Here is a 24,170-nt window from a genome sequence, read left to right on the forward strand (position 1 = left end):
GGGGAAGTAACCGTTGCGGGTAGTTTGACAAACGTCGTTATCACATACATTTCGTTCGCATCTTAACTACTTCCGGTTAAAAAACAACAACAACATAGAAAATTACTTTTTTTCGAAGATGTAAATATATTTCAAGTTAAGCTATAAGGGAGGATAATATATCGTGTATTTTTCAATAATTTATTACCGTTGTGAAATTTTGTGAAATGAAAACTATTGCATTAGTATCATAACCAATTTATCATTAAAATATTTCCAGCATATTCGGATATCATGTTTTTCGGATGGCGAACTATCGTTTAGCTGAATAAACGTCATGAATTTAGAAGCAGTAATCAGTAACTCAAATTATTATAATGGTTATTGTAAGGGTTTCTGTGAATGCTTCAAATCTCTATAAATAATAAGACCATAAATATATACAGTATTGGATATATACTGGATTGACGGTTTTTTTATACGACAAGATATTTTTGGCAATTTTTGTTTAGTAAAAACGAACAGAAATACAAAAAATATAGCCTTACCATTTATTTAACTTATTTTCTTGTCAATCACCTGTATATCTTCAATTATTTAATAAATGTTATCACAGTATATAAACAACAGATAGGAAGCTCCGAAAATAGATGATAGTCATATTCAGACCCACAATCCTTTTCGCTCTTCAGTGATAATCGTGTTTTTTCGCGAATCTCTGATTTTCGTGCTCTCTAAACTTTGGCGATATCCATGAATTATTGCTTACATTGCCAACATAGATTTTCATCGGAGCAATATTTGTACTTCTTAAATAAGTAGAAAATGTTGATGTACCTCCGGGCATGCAATATGCAGTATTTCGGCTACTTATATCCATGATGCATTAAATCTCGCAAAATCCCCCCGACATATGATAATATGCGGGAACACAATTCAGTCTGTACTGAATTAAACTTTGTGACATCACAGTTCTTCTCCGTCTATATTTATCTTCATGATGTTATTCCTTTAGATAATATTTATCAATATACACACAATATTGCTTGATTCAGTAAATTATTTGTGGATTTAGATCTATTTAGATAGTGTCAGAAGCAATTCTTTCAGATGATATAAATGTCTTCATTAAGTAGTGAAGAAAACAAATTTGTGTGAATTCTTGTATGAAATATAACCCCTCTTAATTTATAGTAAACAGGGCATTTTCTCCCTATCACCAGGACCAAATTAAGGCCCCATTCCCATTTAAATAAAATAAAAAAACACACACAAGAAATATATAAATCTTGTCTAGTTAGGTGAACAAGTTGTGTTCTTGTATACTTGTCCAGTAGTATTCAACTTTGTTCTCAACAATGTATGATAGCCTGGCTTATATTATTTCTTAAAGTAGTGAATTAAATCTATATTATTGATATACATTTTAGGTCCTTTTGATAACTGCAATTGTCCTATCACTACACATTTGCACACCTAAAGAAGAGGATATGTTAAAACTGACCAGGCTAGGGGACTGACTTCAACATCCAGCATCAATGTCATTCTTGGTAAATAAATTTTCTCTTATTCTAAATGATATTTTGCATTGTATTAAACAACTGATAGCATTAATAATGAATGATAAGAACTTAGATTAACCCTAATAAATTATCCCCTAGACAAAGGTAAAGGGGATATATATATAAGAAATGGTCTCAATCCTTGCAGCGGTGTGTTCTTCCCAGTTTTGTCCAAACGTGCTACAGTGATTTTCTTTCAACTTTAACCTGACAGAAACAAAAAAAAGGAAGGAATGTGACGAAGCTATCCAGTTGAGGTCCACCAATAAAGTTGGAAAGTCGCAATATGACATTTACAGTGTTGGTTTGACTTACAACAAAACCCAGCCTAAAAAAATTATTTCATTTTTTAAATGTTCATTGTATACATACTGAAACATAATAATAATATTTATTTTACAGGTAGAAGTGAGTCAATTTGTAACTGAATATAAGTATCAGACTTGTTTTGTTACAGTTTTAACAGCTTGTTTTATCATTTATGTTATAGTTGTTGTATACATGTATATACATCATATATTTTTATGCCCCAAGATTAATTGATCAGGTGGACATTGTCTTTGGTCTGTCTGTTTTTGGTGGGTTTTTTTTGTTTGTTTTTTTTGTTTTTTTTTTTGGGGGGGGGGGGGGGGTCTCATTTTGGCAAAAAGTTAACTTTACTCAGGTACTTGACAGTCCTTCCACCTAGTCTCCAATCTTCACCTGTGCATGCACCTTGATTAGCTCCATCCACCAAACCCACTTGAGGTAACAGGGTCATGGTAACCAGGAGATGGGTGTATAATGGTGTTTACTCAAATGTGGCACTTGTTCATTTTTTACAATTTTTTATTTTCATTTTTTTTTAAAGAGGAAATTTCATTTTGTTTTAAATTGAAACATGTTTGATTCAAATTTTATCAAATAATTTGCCATAAGCTGAAGTTGCCTAGATTATTTAATTATTTATCCCAGTTTGAATACTTTGCTTTGTTTTTTTTGTTGTTTAATTTTTATATGCATTTTTATTTAATAGACCTACTCCGGAATTAAGAATATTTTGGGTTTTTTCCCAGCTAATTTGTAGGTAGTTACAGCTTTGAAAATAAGTGCAACAGGTTGACTAATCCATTGTGACAGGTAATGCACCATGAAGCTATAACAGTAAAAAGTTTGTACCTATGGATTAGTTTGGAAAAACCCTTATTTGCTGAGTTCCGGATAACATCTATTTATGGGAGCAGGAATTCAATATCTTTAATATATAGATATTAGGTTAATACAATACAATGATGTTGAAAACTATTATCAGCATACAAAATGTACAGTAACTGGAAAATTACGGTATTTTGAATAACCCTAGTGTAACACTCTAAAAATTTATCCTGTGAACAAGTAATTGCTTGAAATTATTGAATCATCTTATCTCAATTTATGTTGTCTTAAAGTAAATTCAAAGATACATGTAGGAGAAATGTTCATTAATTATTTGCTGATTATTATATTTGAACAAACCCAAAGTAAGAAAGACATAAAGCTTTTGAAGATATAATAGATGTCATCAAATGATTCTGATTATCAGAATTTTATAAAATCGTCAAATATTAATTATAAGTACATTAATTTCTTTTGATGTGTAATAAATGCCTCCGTTAATTAAATGCAAAGATTACAACCCGGGCTTTTGTTATTATAAAGGAGTCACATTATGGTAGAACTTCTTTCCAAATTAATGAGCAGCGTCACGATAAAACCAAAGTTGTGCATTTGTGACAAGCATGGATCCATGCTGTTCGCTTACCAATCCTATTACAAGTAGAGAAACTGATAGCAAACAGCATGGATCCTGATCAGAATGCTCGGATGCGCAGGCTTGTCTGGATCCATGCTGGTCGCAAACATACTATGTTGGTTTTGTAGTGATGCGGCTCATTTAATGTTTCGGAGTGTCATTGAAATTTTCAAATACTGCAGGAAATACCTTTCTTTGCTCTTAAAGCACTGTAAATGCTCATTGCCACTTAATTAATTGGTTGCAAGTGTGCTTTATATATGAAGATAATTAAGAAATATTTTAATTGGATATGTTGCACAAAGCTTTGCTTAAACTGTGGAAAAATTCTCTCTCCCCCTCCCCTTCAAAATAAAAAGCTCTAGAATTTTAGAACTTTCATTGTTTTATTGATTGAAATATCTGTTATATTTAATAAAGGACTGGTGATTTTTCAGTTGATTAATGGATGTCATATCATCTAGAATTTCTTTAATTCTTTTTATCAATCTTAAAATGTCTTCCCACCACCAAACAAGTTGAAGTTTTTTTTCAATTTGATAATGAATATTTTCAACATAAATTCATATTGTGCTCATCTTTGATATGGAATATTTTCAACATAACTTCATCTTGTGATCATATTTGAAAGATAATATTTTCAACATTAATCCATCTCTTTTTCATCCATGATAGGGAATATTTTTCAACATAAATTCATCTTGTGTTCATCTTTTAACATCTCATCTTTCAGCATAACTTCATCTTGTGTTCATTTTTAATAGGTTTTGATGAGGAATATTTTCAACATAAATTCATCTTGTGTTCATTTTTAATAGGTTTAACTTTTGATGAGGAATATTTTCAACATAAATTCATCTTGTGTTCATCTTTGATGAGTTAATAATTTGAACATAAATTCATCTCTTCATTTACTTATGAAATGCTTTGTTTTCAATGTTTCTTTGATATTATGAATGTAAATTCATATATAATTGTTATTGTCAATTCCTTACAGAATTGTAGCAGATCAAGTGAAAAAGTATCAAGTCCAACAGACTCCCCACCATATGACAAGGAAAAATATTTGAAAAGCAAGGTATTTTGTTCTTCCTTTCTCTGTGTTATCAAATAGATTAGAACCTTGTTTCTAGGAAAGTCTTATACATGTAAGATTATGTGGGTTTGAATCCCCGACAGAAACTTTGGATTCTTTCATGTGAGGAAGCGATCCAGGTAGCCTATGGATCGTTGGTGGTTCTACTCAGGTGCCTCAAATAATGCACGGAAGGCACCCGATATCTTCCTTCACCAGTAAAGCGAGAAAGTCGCCATATGAGCTATACTCTGTTGGTGAGACCAAATCAGACAATAAACATGTGAGATTACAGAAATATGGTGGTTTTACTCATTGGTTTTGTCATGATGTGTTGAAATAATATACAAAATTGTACAAGAGGTTCTTCTTTTTCTTCTAGTAAATGTTAAAAACTGCTTTATGTAATTCTAAAGATTATGAAGAGTTAAAAGTTAATTGCTGAAACAACAGCTATTTTGCATTTTTTAATACGAATTGACTACTTATAGTTAGAAATATATCATTATGCAAACTTTATATTTTCAAACATATATGTATTTGCCAGATAAGGATGAATGTACAGTGTTTTTTTTCACCAAAATATTCGGCGAAATTCTCCGCATTCCCCACTCAAAATAGTATGTTTTTTTCCCCCCTCAAAACTGAAATTTCCCCCTATAATATGGCAGCCCAAGTTTGCCTGCAATAAATATCATTTTTTTGCAACTAACTGCTGAAAAATGCTTTATTTTATGCCTGTAAGACTTACTGTTAAGCAAGGTTTTTCATATAGGTAAGGGGAGCTACTCCTGGTATCCCAACAAGTTTATCATGTGACACATCAATATTTTAGATCTGTATAAAAATTCCCCTCCTATTGCATTTTTCCCCCTCCAATGGGCACCGACCCCCTTCCCCCAAAAGTGAAAAAAAACACTGATGTAGATCATACTTCAAAAAAGGGTAGAACAACAATTGATATTTCTTACCAGCGTGAATAAAAAATATAATATTTAGAATAGCTTCACTGGGATGTAAGTCATAGTACTTTTATTACGGAAGCAACTTCTGTTTGTTCTGAAGACATCTTTTTTTCTGGGACATAATGAATTTATTCATAGAATTACTTATTTTTTTATCAATAACACCATTTTGGTTTTGCTTCCATGAACAATTGAACTTTTTTGTTTGTTTGGTTTGGTTTTACGGCGCACCAGCCGAAATCACCTCACCGGCTGGAGCTAAGAATTGCATAAATTCCATAGATTTGAACCTATTTAGTTGCCTCTTATGACAATGCAGGGATAAACAGTGGCTGCATTTCTGATACCATTACCCTTTCAGTCACAAGGGACTACCCCTCAGTCACAAGGGGACTACACCTCGGTCACAAGGGGGCTACCCCTCATTCAAAGGGGGACTACCCCTCAGTCAAAGGGGGACTACCCCTCAGTCACAAGGAGGCTACCCCTCAGTCACAAGGGGACTACACCTCAGTCACAAGGGGATGACACCTCAGTCACAAGGAGACTACACCTCAGTCACAAGGGGACTACTCCTCAGTCAAAGGGGGGCTACCCCTCAGTCACAAGGGGACTACACCTCAGTTACAAGGGGACTACTCCTCAGTCACAAGGGGACTACCTCTCAGTCACAAGGGGACTACACCTCAGTCACAAGGGGACTACACCTCAGTCACAAGGGGACTACACCTCAGTCACAAAGGGAATACCCCTCAGTCGCAAGGGGACTACCCCTCAGTCACAAGGGGGACAATTAATCTATAAAATTGTTTGCTTAGTTTTGCTCTAAAGTTGCTTTTCATTTTGGTTTGCAGGACCAAAATGCAACATCACCTGTAGGTAGCCAGAATTCTAGCAAAGGGGATTTCCCCAATATAATGTTGGAATATGGCAATGAACCATTGCAATATGATATTTATACTACCATAGGTAAGTGTTTAATGGCATTTAATGATAGCTTTATAAATGATAAACATATATAGTATATAGGATCAGTATTGAGTTATTTTACAAAATATTGTTAATCACATAAAATACAGCGCAAGAGTTTAATAAAGCCATTTTAATACAAAAGATATTACACTAGTGTAATAACACTTTGATGTGACGTCGTTTGCATTATAAACGAACATAGTGTTAAAGTGTGGTTATGTTAGTATTACACCATAGGCGTGTCAATGAAAATGTTATTTTTAATTGTAAGTTGTTCTTATTTTGAACATGTGATAAATAAAATATTATTACTTGTGTAGATGCAATACTTAATTTATTGAACTCATTGAATTAAACAATATTATGCTCACCAGAGGCTCACATATTAAATAATATGATTTTATTCAACATGTTCGGTAAATTTAGAATTAAACCTACACTTATTCAATATGCTCTATTTATGAAACATCCAGAAACTATTACTTAGCAGAACTTTTGAAAGCTTTATGTAGTTTTTCTGGTGCAAGTTTCATAAATGTTGTTGGATTTTCCCATATTTAAGACCTTGCATAAAATCAGCTCCAAAATAAGTCTTTGCATTAGACCGTGCCTGCAACATTTTCAATGTTGTTGTTTTTGTTGCTTTTAGGAATTCCGCTTTCTCTATTTTGTATTTTATTTGCATTAGGACAGTCACCAAAAGAATGTCATTTATAGTGAAATTATTTTTATCCAGAAATCATATCTTCTGAATGAATATAAAAATCTTTTACCAAATGGAGTGTGAAGTAAATTTTCTGTTTCTTCAGGTAAAGGTTGTAATGAGGCTGCTACTATATCAGTGGCTAAACACATCGCCTCAGGTCATAATGTGGCCATCAGACAGGTGGATCTTGACAAATTAGAGAATGAAGCAAGTGTGAATTCTGTCCAGGTAAGTTTTCTAGACATTCTTGCAAACAATTTGTGAATTGGAATCGGGGAAAAATTATAGTAAAATGTCCAAATTGTGAATTTAAGAGTAACTTACAGAAACTGTTTAGCACTACATTTGTTACATAGGCGTTACTTTTTAATTCTCCTGAACGATGAAAATGGAGAGGCATTTGAGTTTTTTATATTTAAGAGTTTCATTAAAAAAGGTCTTTTAAAATCTTTAACAGTTTTGTTACTATATAAAAGTCTTGTGCTATTCAGAATTTGAGCAATCTGTCATTTATTTACTGATATTAATAAAACCAATCAGCGGCTGAAGTTTTTTAATTGACATGCCCATTTATCCTTTTTGGTGATGTCCATTTATCAAATATAGGGATATCAAAACGTTTGTCAGCCAGCAGTATAGACCAATTGACAAACTGCACAAATGTACAATATGGCCTGCCTTAGCCACTATAAAAGTCGCTTAAGGTCTTTCTTCATGGCACCTTTCAAGGCACCGATTGAAATAAAATCGTGTTGAACGTTTCAGAATGAGATAGTGTTGTGTAGGCAGCTTAACCATGAAGCTATTTTACCATACTACACCTCCTTTGTACACAATAATGAAGTCTGGACCATTATGCCGTTAATGGCTTACGGTAATTATTTCTTGAAATATTCATTATCAAAATGATTTATAAATGATGGTAATTGTGAATTAAGATTTTCATTGTGGAAATGATTTGTAAATGTAAATTTTTGTTCCATCAGATAAGTAATGATGATTTCATTGTTTTATTTTTGTTGTATTCTCTGTCAATGTGTAGTTCGAATTTGACAGCCGGCCTTGCTTTATAATGAGATAATACAGTTTGTTATCAAGAGGTTACTAGTTTGATCCTTATATGAGGCCAAAATTTTTCAGTGAAAGTTTATCTGGGACTTGAAAAAAGTGTGATGGTCAGTTGTCTCTTACCACTGAAATCATGTTGGATTTGCAGTCAGGTCACTTGCAGAGAAATTAGTTATTACTGGTAATTTATCCAGGAAAGCAGATAGAGTGAACTGACCATCAGGAAATGACCAAAAAATGTGTTAAAATAGGCGTTAAATACAGATAAACAGACAATAGGCTGAGTTTGATTGAGACTTGAATTCTTTAAGAATGAAATCATGAAAACAATAATTATGCTTATTTATGCTGTACTGGTTTGGGAGATAAACTCGGCCGAAAATCAGTGTTTTGGGGGCATATTTCATTTATTTGTTTACGTATTCTGATGAATCTTGCACCATAATAAACTTCAGCTCTTCAATTTTCCGGTATCACCATAAAAGTTATATTTAGAAACATAACGGGTAATTTTGAGAGGCCCTGGAAGAGGTACGTAAAAAGGATATTTTTAACGCGCGCGAGTAGATAATTCCGGCTCTTTGTTTTTCTTCTTAAATGAGTAAGTTAAAACGTAAAATAACATGTTTAGACATTTTATTATTTCTTTGCTGTTCATTTATGTAAAATAGAAAATATTTGTTACCAAAATTGTTGAGCATTACGTTAGTATAATGTATATCTATGACAACACGACATTTACATGCAACGTACTATGTAACATATAAATCATTTTTACGTAAAAACACATGCATTATCATTTATTAACGTATAACTAAATATGTAGTAAAAGAATTAGTGATTCAAATTTATTTTTGCTTAGCTTAACAGAGTGAAGAAGAAATTAATTTAGTGGTATTCAACTTACACATTAACATATAAAAGGAGTATTTAACATCAGTCTTTCAATCCATTCCACTTAAAGATTACAATTGTGTAATCAGCCTTTTTTCTGAGTTAGCAAGACAAAAGTGAGTCTGAATTTCATCAACAAAATGTATACGTAAATGTCGTCACTTTTACCGGTTGTCGGTCAATATATAAAAGTACCCCTGTGCGGGTCTGAAAATGAGCATCTGCTGCACATGCGCACAACAATGGGATTCCCGTACTTTTTATAGGCATGTTTTGTAAACAAACAGGTAAAAATGTGTGTTATTTTTAGCTCACCTGTCACAAAGTGACAGGGTGAGCTTTTGTGATCGCTTTTCGTCCGACGTCCGTCCGTCCGTAAACTTTTGCTTTAAATGACATCTCATCATAAACCACTGAGCCAATTTCATCCAAACTTCACAGGAATGTTCCTTTGGTGGTCACCTTTAAAAATTGTTCAAAGAATTTAATTCCATGCAGAACTCTGGTTGCCATGGCAACCGAAAGAAAAATCTTTAAATATCTTCTTTTAAACAACTGTAAGAGCTAGAGCTTAGATATTTGGCATGAAACATCTTCTAGTGAGTGTCTATCAAGTTTGTTCAAATAAAAGCCCTGGGGTCAAAATTGGCCCCGCCCCAGGGGGTCATTGATTTTCCCAATATGCATATAGTAAAAACTTAAAAAATCTTCTTTTAAAGAACCGTAAGAGCTAGAGCTTAGATATTTGGCATGAAACATCTTCTAGTGAATGTCTACCAAGTTTGTTCAAATAAAAGCCCTGGGGTCAAAATTGGCCCCGCCCCATGGGGTCATTGATTTTCCCTATATGCATATAGTAAAAACTTAAAAAATCTTCTTTTAAAGAACCCAAAGAGCTAGAGCTAAGATATTAAGCATGAAACATCTTCTAGTGAGTGTCTACCAAGTTAGTTCAAATTAAAGCCCTGGGGTCAAAATTGGCCCCGCCCCGGGGGGTCATTGATTTTCCCTATATGCATATTGTAAAAACTTAAAAAATCTTCTTTTAAAGAACCATAAGAGCTAGAGCTTAGATATTTAGCATGAAACGTCTTCTAGTGAATGTCTACCAAGTTTGTTCAAATAAAAGCCCTTGGGTCAAAATTGACCCCGCCCCAGGGGGTCATAGATTTTCCCTATATGCATATAGTAAAAACTTAAAAAATCTTCTTTTAAAGAACCCAAAGAGCTAGAGCTAAGATATTTAGCATGAAACATCTTCTAATGAGTGTCTACCAAGTATGTTCAAATAAAAGCCCTGGGGTCAAAACTGGCCCCGCCCGGGGGGTCATTGATTTTCCTTATATGTGTATAGCAAAAACTTAAAAATCTTCTTTGAAAAAACCCAAATAGCTAGAGTTTAGATATTAAGCATGAAACATCTTTAAGTAAATATCTACAAAGTTTGTTCAAATAAAAGCCCGGGGGTCAAAACTGGCCCTGCCTCAGGGGTGTCATTGTTTTTAACTATATGTGTATAGTAAAAACTTTAAAAAATCTTCTTTTAAAAAACCCAATGAGCTAGAACTTAGATGTTTAGCATAAAACATTTTCTTATGGGTGTCTACCAAGTCTGTTCAAATAAACAAATAAAAGCCCTTGGGTAAAAATTGGCCTGGGGGTGGGGGGGGGGGGGTCCTATATACAGGTGAGCGACCTCAGGCCATCATGGCCCTCTTGTTTAAATATCTTACCAAACTTGACAAAATTTCCAGATATTGTCGAATTCCAGCGATAGTATGAGATGGTGAGCTTGATTAGATTAAAAATTTTGATAACTCGATTTAATTATAAAAAGCCGAGTTTATCAACCAGCCGAAGTTATCTCCCCAACCAGTATTGTCTTTCATGTATATCTTGTGATTTATGATTCATATTTATGTTATAGGTTCATGCAGAGATTTGATGCATGCATATTTTACCAGTGGGTTGCCAGAACAAGCGATTGCTTATATACTAAGAGATATTCTAAATGCGTTAGAATACCTTCATGCTAAAGGGATAATACACAGGTTATTACAAACATTCTAGATGTTTTTATATGTATATTTTCAAATTATGCCTATTATGGTAGAAACAAGGGCATGTTTTATAAATTATTTATTATTCTGCACATAATTTTGAAGTACATATAGTATGTATGTTATAAATTTAGTGACTAATGATTAAACATTGAAATGACTAATGAGTAAACATTGAAAAAGTGTTACAAACGGCCACAATAAAAAAGAACCATGTCTTTTAATGTTTGTTACGAAACTTATGATAGAAGTTGTTGTATATCTGAATATATGACAATTCTCAGGAGGTAGATTAGCATATTATATTATGCAAATATTAGAATATCCATTTGTTATCATCCAGTCAAATTGCAGGAATAGAATTATTTTATGTACCTTTTCAGGGGAGTGAAATCTAGTCACATACTTATATCAGCTGCGGGTCGTGTGTGTTTGTCGGGTATGAGAAATGCCTTTCAACTTTTACAGCATGGAGAATTGCGGAAACTAGTGTATACATATCCAGACAATCCTCGAAAAATGCTCTGTTGGTTTAGTCCAGAAATACTTGAACAGGTATTACTCTTGACGTTTGGTATATTATATTCCATTGGAAAGTATTTCATATTCCATGGGAAATAAGTATTTGGTGAAATGAAATCCATGTGTACAATAGTGGTTATGCTAAATATATTTACAGTACATGACTAAAGTACCTGTTAGTACAGTTGTCAGGTGAAAAATGGATTTTTGACTATCATGTTAACATATATCTGTTGAATAATTTTGAAAAGATTAAGAAACTATATATGCTTGCAGACTAAACATTGATACCATATTCTTTATTGTTGTAGATAATATGTGGTTTTGATTTGAGTTATGCTGGAAATATTTGTGTTTATTTTATTGTTGTGAAAGGCCTTCATGGCTGACCAGGCCTCTTTGACCAAGTTATTAAAGTAGTTGACTTTGAAATCAATTGCCCCTCATCTGTGACTGTGAGTTTGAATCAGGTTAGGGACTTAAGATTCTTTCATATAAAAATGCCATCCAGCTTAGCTCACAGAAGGTCAATGGTTCCTATAAGGTGCCATGTGTGCTTATGCCTGAATTAATGCACAGAAGGATTCCTGAGAATGTTCGCTACCAAGACAGCTGGAATGCTACCAGATGACCTTTACAGTGATGGTAAGAATTTAAAAAACTAGATGTTAAGTGATGATGATTCACATGATTAATTTTTGCAGTTGAGTGGTGTTTATACATGAATGTATTTCACGATTTTCAGAATTTGAGCGGTTATGATACAAAGTCAGACATCTATAGTCTTGGTATAACAGCTTGTGAACTGGCCAATGGTTATGCTCCATTTACTGATATGCCCGCCACACAGGTAAGTTGAATGTTGTGACAGATTATAAATCTTAACCGGCTGATGGCAACTGATTTCACCCATGTATCCAGTGCAGAACAAGGTCAGCAGGCTGATCATGGTCTGCACTGCTTACTATTCAGTCAGTACATATTTTGAAATTTTCCGTGAAAATAATTAAATAATGTGTGGTTTTGTGTAGATTTAAAACTGGACAAGTTCATTTAAGTTATTTGGCTGGTTAAGGGTAAAAGAAATTGATTTAGGTGGTGCACTTATGAAGTTATTGGATTATTTTTTAGTCATCTCTTGTCACTCAGATAGTTAATTTAATTAAGAATGATCAGTAAGCTTACACCAGTACTTGTCTTAAACATCACAAAATGCCAAATTTGTTTCATCTAACATGATTGTTATGTCAGTAATACATGATTGTTATAGATCTATACAAATGATACCACTACACAAATTTATAGGCCTATTACTTAGTTTCAGGAGATGAAGAAATTTGCATGTGACTTTATGACTACCGTTCTTTTAAATTGAGTCTAGAGAAAAAAAAATGTATAATTTTTTCATTCTCCAAAGTGTATGTTTGTTTATTCAATTTGGTTTTAAAGTCGATTTTAATATCTTGGGGATCTGTCCACCTAAACACAGCTATCCTGGATAACCAATCAGTATTATTAGTAATAATGAATTTCTCTGCAAGTGTCCTTCTACTAGACTATTAATCACACATGACATCTGAATCAGCAGTAAAAGACAAATATCCTTTAGACTAAATGTCAAGATCATTTTTCACGCAGAAATTTTGCCCTCGCCAAGGATTGAACCAGCTACCGTCGATAAAAAATCTGATTATCTTCCTTTTGAGCTAACTGGGCAGTTAACCTTTATCAGTGTATGGTTAGCAATCCATTAATAAATATGTATAGCAGTTTCTTCATACTTGAATGGATCTTGATTATTTTCAGATGTTACTAGAAAAGTTAAATGGAACAAAACCGGTGTTAGCCGATTGTACAACAATTGCAGATCTCACAGCTGATGAAAATGTCACAAACTCTGGTATGTAATGTTTAGCTAGTTTTACTGTAGAAGTAAAAAACGGTTAAAAGTTCATAATGGCTTTTATGTCCAGCTTTAATAAACATACTTAGGTCACCAGAACCCAAAGTTCACCTCAAGGTATAAATTGATTGAAGTTCTAAAAAAATAACAAAGACATATTTTTTATTTAGTACAAAAACATTTTTTTGTATTATTTAGCACTATTTCCTAATAGTAGCTTATTGATATCATAAAAATCTTACACTGGCTGCCGGTACATACCGGAATATCTAAATGACGTCATCCTAAGAACGCAATTCATTCATAAAAGGCGCATGGTAATGAAGTCATTTAAAGTACGCGACTTGTCTTACATGGGGGAGTGTAAGATAGAGTTTTCTAGCACTGGTGTAAACGGTAGATAATCCTGTCTGATATACAAGAAAGATTTATTTCATAGCGGCAGCAGAATGAGGTCATTCAAAGCTTTAGCTTATCTTACACACAGGTGATGTTAGATAACTAGTATCTGTGCAAATGCTAAAAACTCCAGGTTGATAATTTTGTGTAAGAATATAATTATATATATATATTTTTCATACACACAGATGTTCCAGAGGATTCTGGTATAGATAACGTGTCAGGCTCCATCCAGAAGAACAGTGCCCTAGGTTATGCCTATAATAGAACATTCACCCAAAACTTTCACCAGTTTGTAGAACTGTGTCTAGAACGAGATCCGGACAGAAGGTAGATATTACAAAGTTAAATATTTATTTATATATTATAAAAAAACGATTTAAAAAAAAACCAAACAATACAGTGAAGTGGGCAAAGAAAGTAATTTACACATTGTAAACGGCACTTACAGCCCATGTAAATTACCTAAAAGAAGACAAAATATGCAAAAAAACAGTCATTTCTGTATGACAAACGCAGTAGAAATATGCTGCAAAATCAGTTATTAATCGCAAATAATATGTACATTATTACTGGAATCTTGAATCATTTTACTTTTCCTAAAATCTTAGTACATTTTTTTGAAATTTGGTTTTAGTGAAAAATTTTGGCTCATCTGGAGGCATGCAGCTTTAACATATTTACATCAAGCTTTTGGAAATCAGTAATGTTCCATAGATTATACAGTTTTGTTGCGTACTAGTATTGTTTTACTCCAATTTTCAAATAGTTGTAGATTCAATAGCCAGTCTAATATTTTCTTATTTTACTACTTCAGGCCTACAGCAACCATTCTACTAAATCATCCATTCCTAAAGAATCTGAGAAAAAGGTGTACGTCTGTGTTACCGTCATTGCTTCATCCGGTTACACCACTTCTTGATGTTTCCAAACTACCAAAAGGTAAAATTTGATTTACCGAAATCCTTTATTTTTATTACCATAAATCAAAACGCCATCTTAATTGTGTGTGTTTAATACAGTGATATTACAATCTTATGGGAGACTTAAGATGTTCCTTTCATGAATCATTATTTTTTAGCTCACCTGTCACAAAGTGACATGGTAAGCTTTTTTGATCGCTTTTCGTCCAGCGTACGGCCGCCCTTAAACTTTAACTTTAAACGACATTTTCTCATTAACCACTAAGCCAATTTCATCCAAACTTCACAGGAATGTTCCTTTGGTAGTCAACTTTAAAAATTGTTCAAAGAATTTAATTCAAAGCAGAACTCTGGTTGCCATGGCAACCGAAAGAAAAAAACTTGAAATATCTTCTTTTAGAAAACCGCAAGAGCTAGAGCTAAAATATTTGGCATGAAACATCACCTAGTCAGTGTCTACCAAGTTTGTTCAAATAAATGCCCTGGGGTCAAAATTTGTTTAAGGTAAAAACTTAAAAAATCTTCTTTTACAAACCCCAAATAGCTAGAGCTTAAATATTTGGCATGAAACATCTTCTAGTGGGTGTCTACCAAGTTTGTTTAAATAAATGCCCTGGGGTCAAAATTGGCCCTACGGGGGCTCATTGAATTTCCTTATTTGTATATAGTTAAAACTTAAAATATCTTCTTTTAGAAAACCGCAAGCGCTTGAGCTTAAATATTTGGCATGAAACATCAACTAGTCAGTGTCTACCAAGTTTGTTCAAATAAATACCCTTGGGACAAAATTGGCCCTGCCCAGGGGGGTCATTGATTTTCCTTATTTGTATATAGTAACAACTTAAAAAATCTTTTAGAAAACTGCAAGAGCTAGAGCTTAAATATTTGGCATGAAACATCAACTAGTCAGTGTCTACCAAGTTTGTTCAAATAAATGCCCTGGGGTCAAAATTGGCCCCGCCCAGGGGGTCATTGATTTTCCTTATTTGTATATAGTAAAAACTTAAAATATCTTCTTTTAGAAAACCGCAAGAGCTAGAGCTTAAATATTTGGCATGAAACATCTACCACACAGTGTCTATTCAAGTTTGTTCAAATAAATGCCCTGGGGTCAAAATTGGCCCGGCCCCGGGAGGGGGGGGGGGCATTGATTTGTATAGAGTAAAAACTTAAAATATTTTCTTTTAGAAAACCGCAAGAGCTCTAGCTTAAATATTTGGCATGAAACATCACCTAGTCATGAAACATCATCTTACTTGTATATAGTAAAAACTTAAAAAATCTTCTTTTAGAAAACCGCAAGAGCTAGAGCTTAAATATTTGGCATGAAACATCTACCACACAGTGTCTATCAAGTTTGTTCAAATAAATGCCCTGGAGTCAAAATTGGCCCTGCCCCGGGAGGGGGGGGCATTGATTTGTATAGAGTAAAAACTTAAAATATTTTCTTTTAGAAAACCGCAAGAGCTCGAGCTTAAATATTTGGCATGAAACATCACCTAGTCATGAAACATCATCTTACTTGTATATAGTAAAAACTTAAAAAATCTTCTTTTAGAAAACCGCAAGAGCTAGAGCTTAAATATTTGACATGAAACATCAACTAGTCAGTGTCTACCAAGTTTGTTCAAATCAATGCCCTGGGGTCAAAATTGGCCCTGCCCCGGGGGGTCATTGATTTTCCTTATTTGTATATAGTAAAAACTTAAAATATCTTCTTTTAAAAAACCCAGGGCAAGGTCACTGTGGGGGTTCAAACTTTGTCATTTTGCAGCTTGACTATTTGAGCTAATGCAGTCACCCATTTGTCAGCTTTGGCGTCCCTATGGTTAAGTTTTTGCGTGCAAGCTAGTATCTTTATAACTACTGAAGGGATTGGATTGAAACTTCACACACTTGTTCCCTGTGATTATCTAACATAATTGGCACAAGTCCCATAACTCTGATTTGCTTTCTTGCATAATTATGCCCTTTTTGTGTGGCCTTGAAAAAGGCGACATATAGGGGTTACTTTTGTTGGTGGTGTCGGCGTCGTTGTCGGCGTCGGTGTCCCCTTAAGCTTGTCCGGAGCATAAGTCAGTCATTATAAGTCGGATTGACTTCAAACATGGTATGCATGCTTCTTATAATGACCCGAAGTACAGTGCACAAGAACCGGTACTCTGCACTTCTTATTTTTTGAGTTATTGCCCTTTGTTAATTTTCATACTTTATTTTTGTCTGGGCCGTTTCTCCTAAAGTATAGAATCTATGGACTTGAAACTTCATAGGATAATAGATCTCAATAAGAAGAAGTGAAGTGCACAAGAACTGGTACTCTGCATTTCTTATTTTTTGAGTTATTCCCCTTTGTTAATTTTCATACTTTATTTTGTTTGTCTAGGCCATTTCTCATAAATTATAAAAGCTTTAGACTTGAAACTTAATAGGATGATATATCTTATTGATAAGAAGTGCAGTGCACAGAAACTGCTGCTCTGCATTTCTTATTTTTTGAGTTATTGCCCTGTGTTGATTTTCAAATTTCATTTTTGTCCTGGCCATTTCTCCTAAACTATATTGTTCACAAGGCGACACATCCGACTTGCGGAGTTCTAGTTCGACTTAGAAATTCTTGGTTAAGTTTTTGCGTGCAAGCTGGTATCTCTATTACTACTGAAGGGAATGGATTGAAACTTCACGCACTTGTTCTCTGTGATTATCTAACATGATTGGCACAAGTCCAATAAATCTGATTTGCTTTCTTGCATAATTATGCCCCTTTTTTGACTTAGAAATTCTTGGTTAATAAGTTTTTGCGTGCAAGCTGCTATCTCCATAACTACTGAAGGGAATGAATTGAAACTTCACACACTTGTTCTCTGTGATTATCTAACATGATTGGCACAATTCCAATAAATCTGATTTGCTTTCTTGCATAATTATGCCCCTTTTTTGACTTAGAAATTCTTGGTTAATAAGTTTTTGCGTGCAAGCTTGTATCTCCATAACTACTGAAGGGAATGAATTGAAACTTCACACACTTGTTCTCTGTGATTATCTAACATGATTGGCACAAGTCCCATTACTCTTGATTTGCTTTCTTGCATAATTATGCCCCTTTTTTACCTAGAATTTCTTGGTTAAGTTTTTGCGTGCAAGCTGGTATCTCCATAACTACTGATGGGAATGGATTGAAACTTCACACACATGTTCTCTGTGATTATCTAACATGATTGGCACAAAGTGACATGGTGATCACTTTTTGTTCGGCGTCCGGCCGTCGTCCGTCCCTCGGTCGTCCGGCCGTAAACTTTTACTTTAAACAACATCTCCTCATAAACCGCTAAGCCAATTTCATTCAAACTTCACAGGAATGGTCCTTTGGTGGTCACCTTTAAAAATTGTATGCATGGAAGGATTGTAATTTTTCTTTCACATATGAATTAACCATAGAGGTATGGTGTGTTGGGCACAAGACTCAGGCTTCTACCACTAAGGTCAAGGTCACTATGGGGGTTCAAACTTTGTCATTTTTTATGTTGTATAAATATAGAAGGTGGTGGTTGTGTCAGCTCTGAAAATTCAGTATACATGGAAGGATTGTAATTTTTCTTTCACACATGAATTTTACCATGATGTATGGTGTGTCGGGAACAAGACGGGTTTCTACTAAGATGGTCAAGGTCGCTGTAGGGGTTCAAACTTTTTCATTTTTAGCTCACCTGTCACAAAGACAGGGTGAGCTTTTGTGATCGTTTTTCGTCCGCCGTCCGTCCGGCGTCCGTCCGTCGTCCATAAACTTTTACTTTAAATGACATCAGTGTCTATTCTAGGACGCGCGATTGCGCGATTCACGCTAGTATTTCAGAGATCGCGCACAATTCAAAATCATGTGCGTGAAAATCGCGCATCTATAAAAAAAGTTAATAAAACCGTATAACTTCCATCCCACATTATATTTGGATGTTTTGTTTACATTTTCACCGAAAACCGAAGGGAGGTAACTGTAAGCTAATTATAATAATTAAGTACTGTATGGTATTGGTTACGTGAGTTGAAGGAATTAACAGAATGTTCCGTATCGACCGGAACTAGTGTGCTAGGTCTGACAGTTGGGCGCCATTTTAGTGTAGTAAATAATCAAGAAAAATGAGGCAATTCCTAGCTTGGCTACGATCTAGACGTGAAAGATAGGTCGATTATTTGTATTGCCAATCCCTTTATAATTAATTGCGGCAGTTCTGTAATAATATGTTTTCGTTTAAAAATTAAGGGGGGACAACTTCTGCTGCCTTAAATAAATATTATCGTTTTAATTATTTCATCGGTTGAACGCCTCAGTGTAAACTTAATGCAGACGATTTAACATTGGCAGTTTATATTGGCACCCCTTAATTTTGAAAATCGCCCCCTTTTTTGAAATAGAGGGGGGAAAATCACCCCTATTTTTCAATTCCTAGAATCGACACTGTGACATTTCCTCATAAACCGCTGAGCCAATTTCATCCAAACTTCACAGGAATGTTCCTTTGGTGGTCACCTTTAAAAATTGTTCAAAGAATTTAATTCCATGCAAACCTCTGGTTGCCATGGCAACCGATAGAAAAAACTTAAAATATCTTCTTTTAAAAAACCCAAAGAGGTAGAGCTTAGATATTTGGCATGAAACATCTTCTAGTGAGTGTCTATCAAGTTTGTTCAAATAAAAGCCTTGGGGTCAAAATTGGCCCCGACCCGGGGGTCTTTGATTTTCCCTTTATGCATATAGTAAAAACTTAAAATATCTTCTTTTAAAGAACCCAAAGAGCTAGAGCTAAGATATTTAGCATGTAACATCTTCTAATGGGTGTCTACCAAGTTTGTTCAAATAAAAGCCCTGGGGTCAAAATTGGCCCTGCCCCAGGGGGTCATTGATTTTCCCTATATGCATATAATAAAAACTTATAAAATCTGCTTTTAAAGAACCCAAAGAGCTAGAGCTAAGATATTTAGCATGAAACATCTTCTAATGAGTGTCTATCTAGTTTGTTCAAATAAAAGCCCTTGGGTCAAAATTGGCCCTGCCCCTGGGGGTCATTGATTTTCCCTATATGCATATAGTAAAAACTTATAAAATCTTCTTTTAAAGAACCCAAAGAGCTAGAGCTAAGATTATTTAGCATGAAACATGTTCTAATGGGTGCCTACTAAATTTGTTCAAATAAGAGCCCTGGGGTCAAAATTGGCCCTGCCCCGGGGGTCATTGATTTTCCTTATAAGTGTAAAGCAAATACTTTAAAAAAAAATCTTCTTTTAAATAACCCAAAGAGGTAGAGCTTAGATATTTGGCATGAAACATTTTCTAGTGAGTGTCTATCAAGTTTGTTCCAATAAAAGCCCTGGGGTCAAAATTGGCCCTGCCCCGGCCGATCATTGATTTTATTTATGTGTAAAGCAAAAACTTAAAAAATCTTCTTTGAAAAAACCCAAATAGCTAGAGTTAAGATATTAAGCATGAAACATCTTCCAGTTAGTGTCTTCAAAGTTTGTTCAAATAAAAGCCCTAGGGTCAAAATTGGCCCCTGCCCCGGGGGGTCATTGATTTTCCTTATATATGTAAAACAAAAACTTAAAAATCTTCTTTGAAGAAACCCAAATAGCTAGAATTTAGATATTAAACATGAAACATCTTCTAGTGAGTGTCTTTAAAGTTTGTTCAAATAAAAGCCCTGGGGTCAAAACTGGCCCCGCCCTAGGGGTGTCATTGCTTTTAACTATATGAGTATAGTTAAAACTTAAACAAATTTTTTTTTAAAAATCTCAATGAGCTAGACCTTAGATGTTTAGCATAAAACATCTTCTAATGGGTGTCTACCAAGTTTGTTCAAGTAAAAGCCCTGGGGTTTAAACTGGCCCCGCTCTGGGGGCCTATATACAGGTGAGCGACTTCAGGGCCATCATGGCCCTCTTGTTTATGTTATGTAAATATAGATGGTGGTGGACAATGTGCTGTAAGACCCAGGTTTCTTTGTCTAACTTAAAGGTCACTGCTGGGGTTCGAACTTTGTCAATTTTTATCACCACACTTAACATGTAATAGGTGGTTTATAATGAATTTTTGAATGGAGTGAATGTATGATGGATGGATGAATAAAAGGTAGAAAAAAAGAAAGAAAGAAAAGAAAGAAAAGAAAAGAAAGAAAGAAAAAAAGGAAGGAAGGTCAGAAGGAATTCAAATTTTATGTTTTTAGGCTTTTTTACCTCAGTGGAGCTCCTTTAATTCTCCAGAAATCAAATCTCTTTCAAAATGCATGTAGTTGTATATAATTTTAGAGAAAGGGATTTAAAATCTGTGGAAATGGTTAAATGATATGATAATAATAATAATAATAATAAAAATTATAATAATAATGTTAATGATAATAATAATGATAATGATAATAATGATTATAATGTTAATGATAATGATAATAATAATGCTGATGCTGCTGCTGATGATGATGATGATAATGATATTGATAGTTGGATGCCTCAAATGATAAAAGCTGTTGTCTTAAGTAACTTGTAAATTAGTTTCTAAACATGTAGTACTTAAGTAAATAATTGAGAACCAAAAGTTAATTATACACACTCAAACCAGACTCACAGAAAACCCATGTGTAGCTTAGCCAAAGACAAAATTTCTATAGTTAGAGGTGATAAGATAACAATTTAGCAATATATACATGACTGTATATCCATTTTGTTTTAATTCAATGTGAAAATCAATTAAGTAAAGGCCTCTTATTCATGCTTTAAACTTAACATAGTAACTTATCAGACGTGGGTACATTTTATTTATGTAAGTTAGTATTCTTTATAGGAGACTTTATAATACTGCATGTTAATAAGGTTGCTTTTCATTGGATAATTGTGACTTTTATATAATTTATTATAATACTGCACATTTGTAACGACCTTTTTCATTAGATATTTGTTATGTTTATGTAGTTTCATATACACGGCTGCTATCAGTTTATGAAGAAATCACTTTTTTCTCTAAGAAAGGGTTTTTTCTGTATCATAAATTTGTTATAAATATTCTTGACAGCTTATATGACTGTATATAATGGTTGTTTGCAATATATAACCATTGCCTTGTGGCTCCAGTTATATTTCTAAACTACTATTTATATAGGACTTAATCTAGATAACATGTTAAAAATTATTAATACTTTATAATATACATGTATAATATATATTAAAATGTTATATATTTGTAGATGATTCAGCAGTAGAAGACTTGGCAGAAGAAATGGAAGACCTCCATTTTGATGAGGACTGGGAATTCTAGACAATTTGTACAATACTTAAATACTTATTCTAAAATTTACACCCTCAACACTTAGTCTATAAGTTACATCCTCAGTTAAATTTATTTGTAAAATTTTAGCCTTGTGGCTTATGAAATAATCTTTAGATTGTAAGACACAAAACTAATTTGTAGCTTATTATTATTGTTTATTGCAGTAGTTGTTAAGCATTGCTTTTCATTATTTATCATTATTTTATAACCAAAAGCTAGCATTAAGAGTATACAGTGCTGCACATTTGTAACATGGCTTTTCATTGGATAATAGTGATGATTATAATTGAGCCGCGTCACAACAAAACCAACATAATGCGTTTGCGACCAGCATGAATCCAGACCAGCTTGCACATCCACGCAGTCTGATCAGGATCCATGCTGTTTGCTTACAAACTCTATTACAAATAGAGAAACTGATAGCAAAAAGAATGGATCCTGATCAGACTGTACAGACACGCAGGCTGGTCTGGATCCATGCTGGTCGCAAACGCATTACGTTGGTTTTGTCGTGACGCGGCTCATATAAAGTATATATGGCAGCTGCTGTCAATTTATGAATTTATTTCATTTTTTACAAGTACGGAAATATATGTAATAAGATTGTTATAACAATTTTCTGACAGGTTATATGGCTGTATATAAGCATTTATTATTTACAGTTATTTAGTAATGAAATGTTGAAAAACATTTATGAAATGAATGCGTATTTTAATTATCAGTATTTTCACTTTAAACATTTATTTTTTACTTTACTGAAACATAGTTACCATATTTTCACTGGTGTTTTGCAAGACTACTTTCTTCTTAATTCAGGCAATACACAAAATTAAGTAGAAGTGTTAAAAATTGTAAGGTCAATAAAAAGAAAAAGCATTTAATATAAAACAGAAAATTCTTTTTTTCTCTATAAAAACAGGATTTATTTTCATTTTGTGATATGAAAATTATGATATTTTTTCACGAGTGGCTAGATTTATGTTCATACCACTTTATGAAAATAAATCCTATATTAATATTATTGTAGAAAAATCTTAAATATCCTTTATTTGTTTGCAAGATTACCCTGACCAGGCTGTTCTGGTTATATATGCTGACAACCGTTTATGTAGGGCCATATAACCTTTCAAAAATCATTTTGTTAACCAATAATATAAATTCAACACAACAGCTTATATAATTCTTTATTTTTATTTCAATACCTTAAAAATCCATTATTTTTTAATACAAAAATGCTGATAATAAATAATTAAATAATTTTAACGGATTCCCATAAATAATTGAAGCTAGTAATAAACAAAGGTAACAATAGCTTTAATTTTCATTAGCATCATCAGCAAAACAATTTTTGGTAATTTTCTTTGAGGTTTACGCGGTAGAAACCTTTGTTTCTTATTTTATAAATATTTGAATTCATATAAATCCATGTTTATCATTAATTTTGTAATAAATTAAATTCATAGAAATTTTTGCGTCAGATCTATAGTTTGTTCCACAGTTTAGTTTAACTTATTTGCTTTGCTTTAGGCTTTTTTATTTTTAAATTTTGCTGCTTTGACTTTGAACAAAACTATTGCTGAAGGAGAACACTTTTGATGCATTGACAAATTTTCCTTCTTATACACAAATGGTCATAGAAATATTAATATATTACTAAAAATCATACAAAACTTACTGAACACTGTTAGTTTTTTATGAATATAGCAAAATAGTCTCATATCAGGCATGACAGTTTTAAATACTGCATTTGATAAAACGACTCTTTTTGCAGTGTTGATGTAGTATATTTAATCATTTGACTGTTGGTTTAAAGTTAACACAAATTATTGTTCATTGATGTTTAGATGATGTTGTACAATAAGTTACTTATTGACCAATACAGTGATGGTTATTGAACTTTGTTGACCTTTGCTATATATGTATTATATGATTTTTATATGTAAGTATGTAAATAGAAACACATGTGATGCAAGTTTTGTTAAGTTTTTGTAGAATGTTCTGTAATACACTAAATATGGTAAATTTGTATAAGTCAAATAATAAACTTATGAGAAATTGCTTGAAA

The 24,170-nt window shown here is 33.4% G+C and overlaps 1 protein-coding gene across 2 annotated transcripts; it reads left to right on the forward strand.

The window, feature by feature from the left end:
- Window positions 1-24,170, forward strand: LOC132746151 (STE20-related kinase adapter protein alpha-like). 2 transcript variants are annotated; one of them, XM_060735228.1, is made up of 13 exons: window positions 1-120; window positions 1,410-1,529; window positions 4,310-4,390; window positions 6,207-6,321; window positions 7,134-7,258; window positions 7,796-7,904; window positions 10,920-11,043; window positions 11,436-11,607; window positions 12,320-12,424; window positions 13,381-13,474; window positions 14,065-14,206; window positions 14,694-14,818; window positions 22,023-24,170. In XM_060735228.1, the coding sequence occupies exons 2-13, from the start codon at window positions 1,518-1,520 to the stop codon at window positions 22,091-22,093; spliced, it is 1,275 nt and encodes a 424-aa protein (XP_060591211.1). In that variant the 5' UTR covers window positions 1-120; window positions 1,410-1,517; the 3' UTR covers window positions 22,094-24,170. The 2 variants fall into 2 exon arrangements, with proteins under 2 accessions (XP_060591211.1, XP_060591212.1); XM_060735229.1 differs by lacking the exon at window positions 1-120 and adding an exon at window positions 147-165.

This window comes from Ruditapes philippinarum, unplaced genomic scaffold, assembly GCF_026571515.1.
Source record: "Ruditapes philippinarum isolate M1 unplaced genomic scaffold, ASM2657151v2 ctg4096_1_1_1_1, whole genome shotgun sequence".
In the NCBI taxonomy this organism is placed as follows: domain Eukaryota; kingdom Metazoa; phylum Mollusca; class Bivalvia; order Venerida; family Veneridae; genus Ruditapes; species Ruditapes philippinarum.

Coding starts and splice junctions, on each gene's coding strand:
- LOC132746151 (XM_060735228.1), top strand. Junction 7,905..10,919: donor TATGCCGTTAATGGCTTACG/GTAATTATTTCT, acceptor TTTATGTTATAG/GTTCATGCAGAGATTTGATG. Junction 11,044..11,435: donor GCTAAAGGGATAATACACAG/GTTATTACAAAC, acceptor GTACCTTTTCAG/GGGAGTGAAATCTAGTCACA.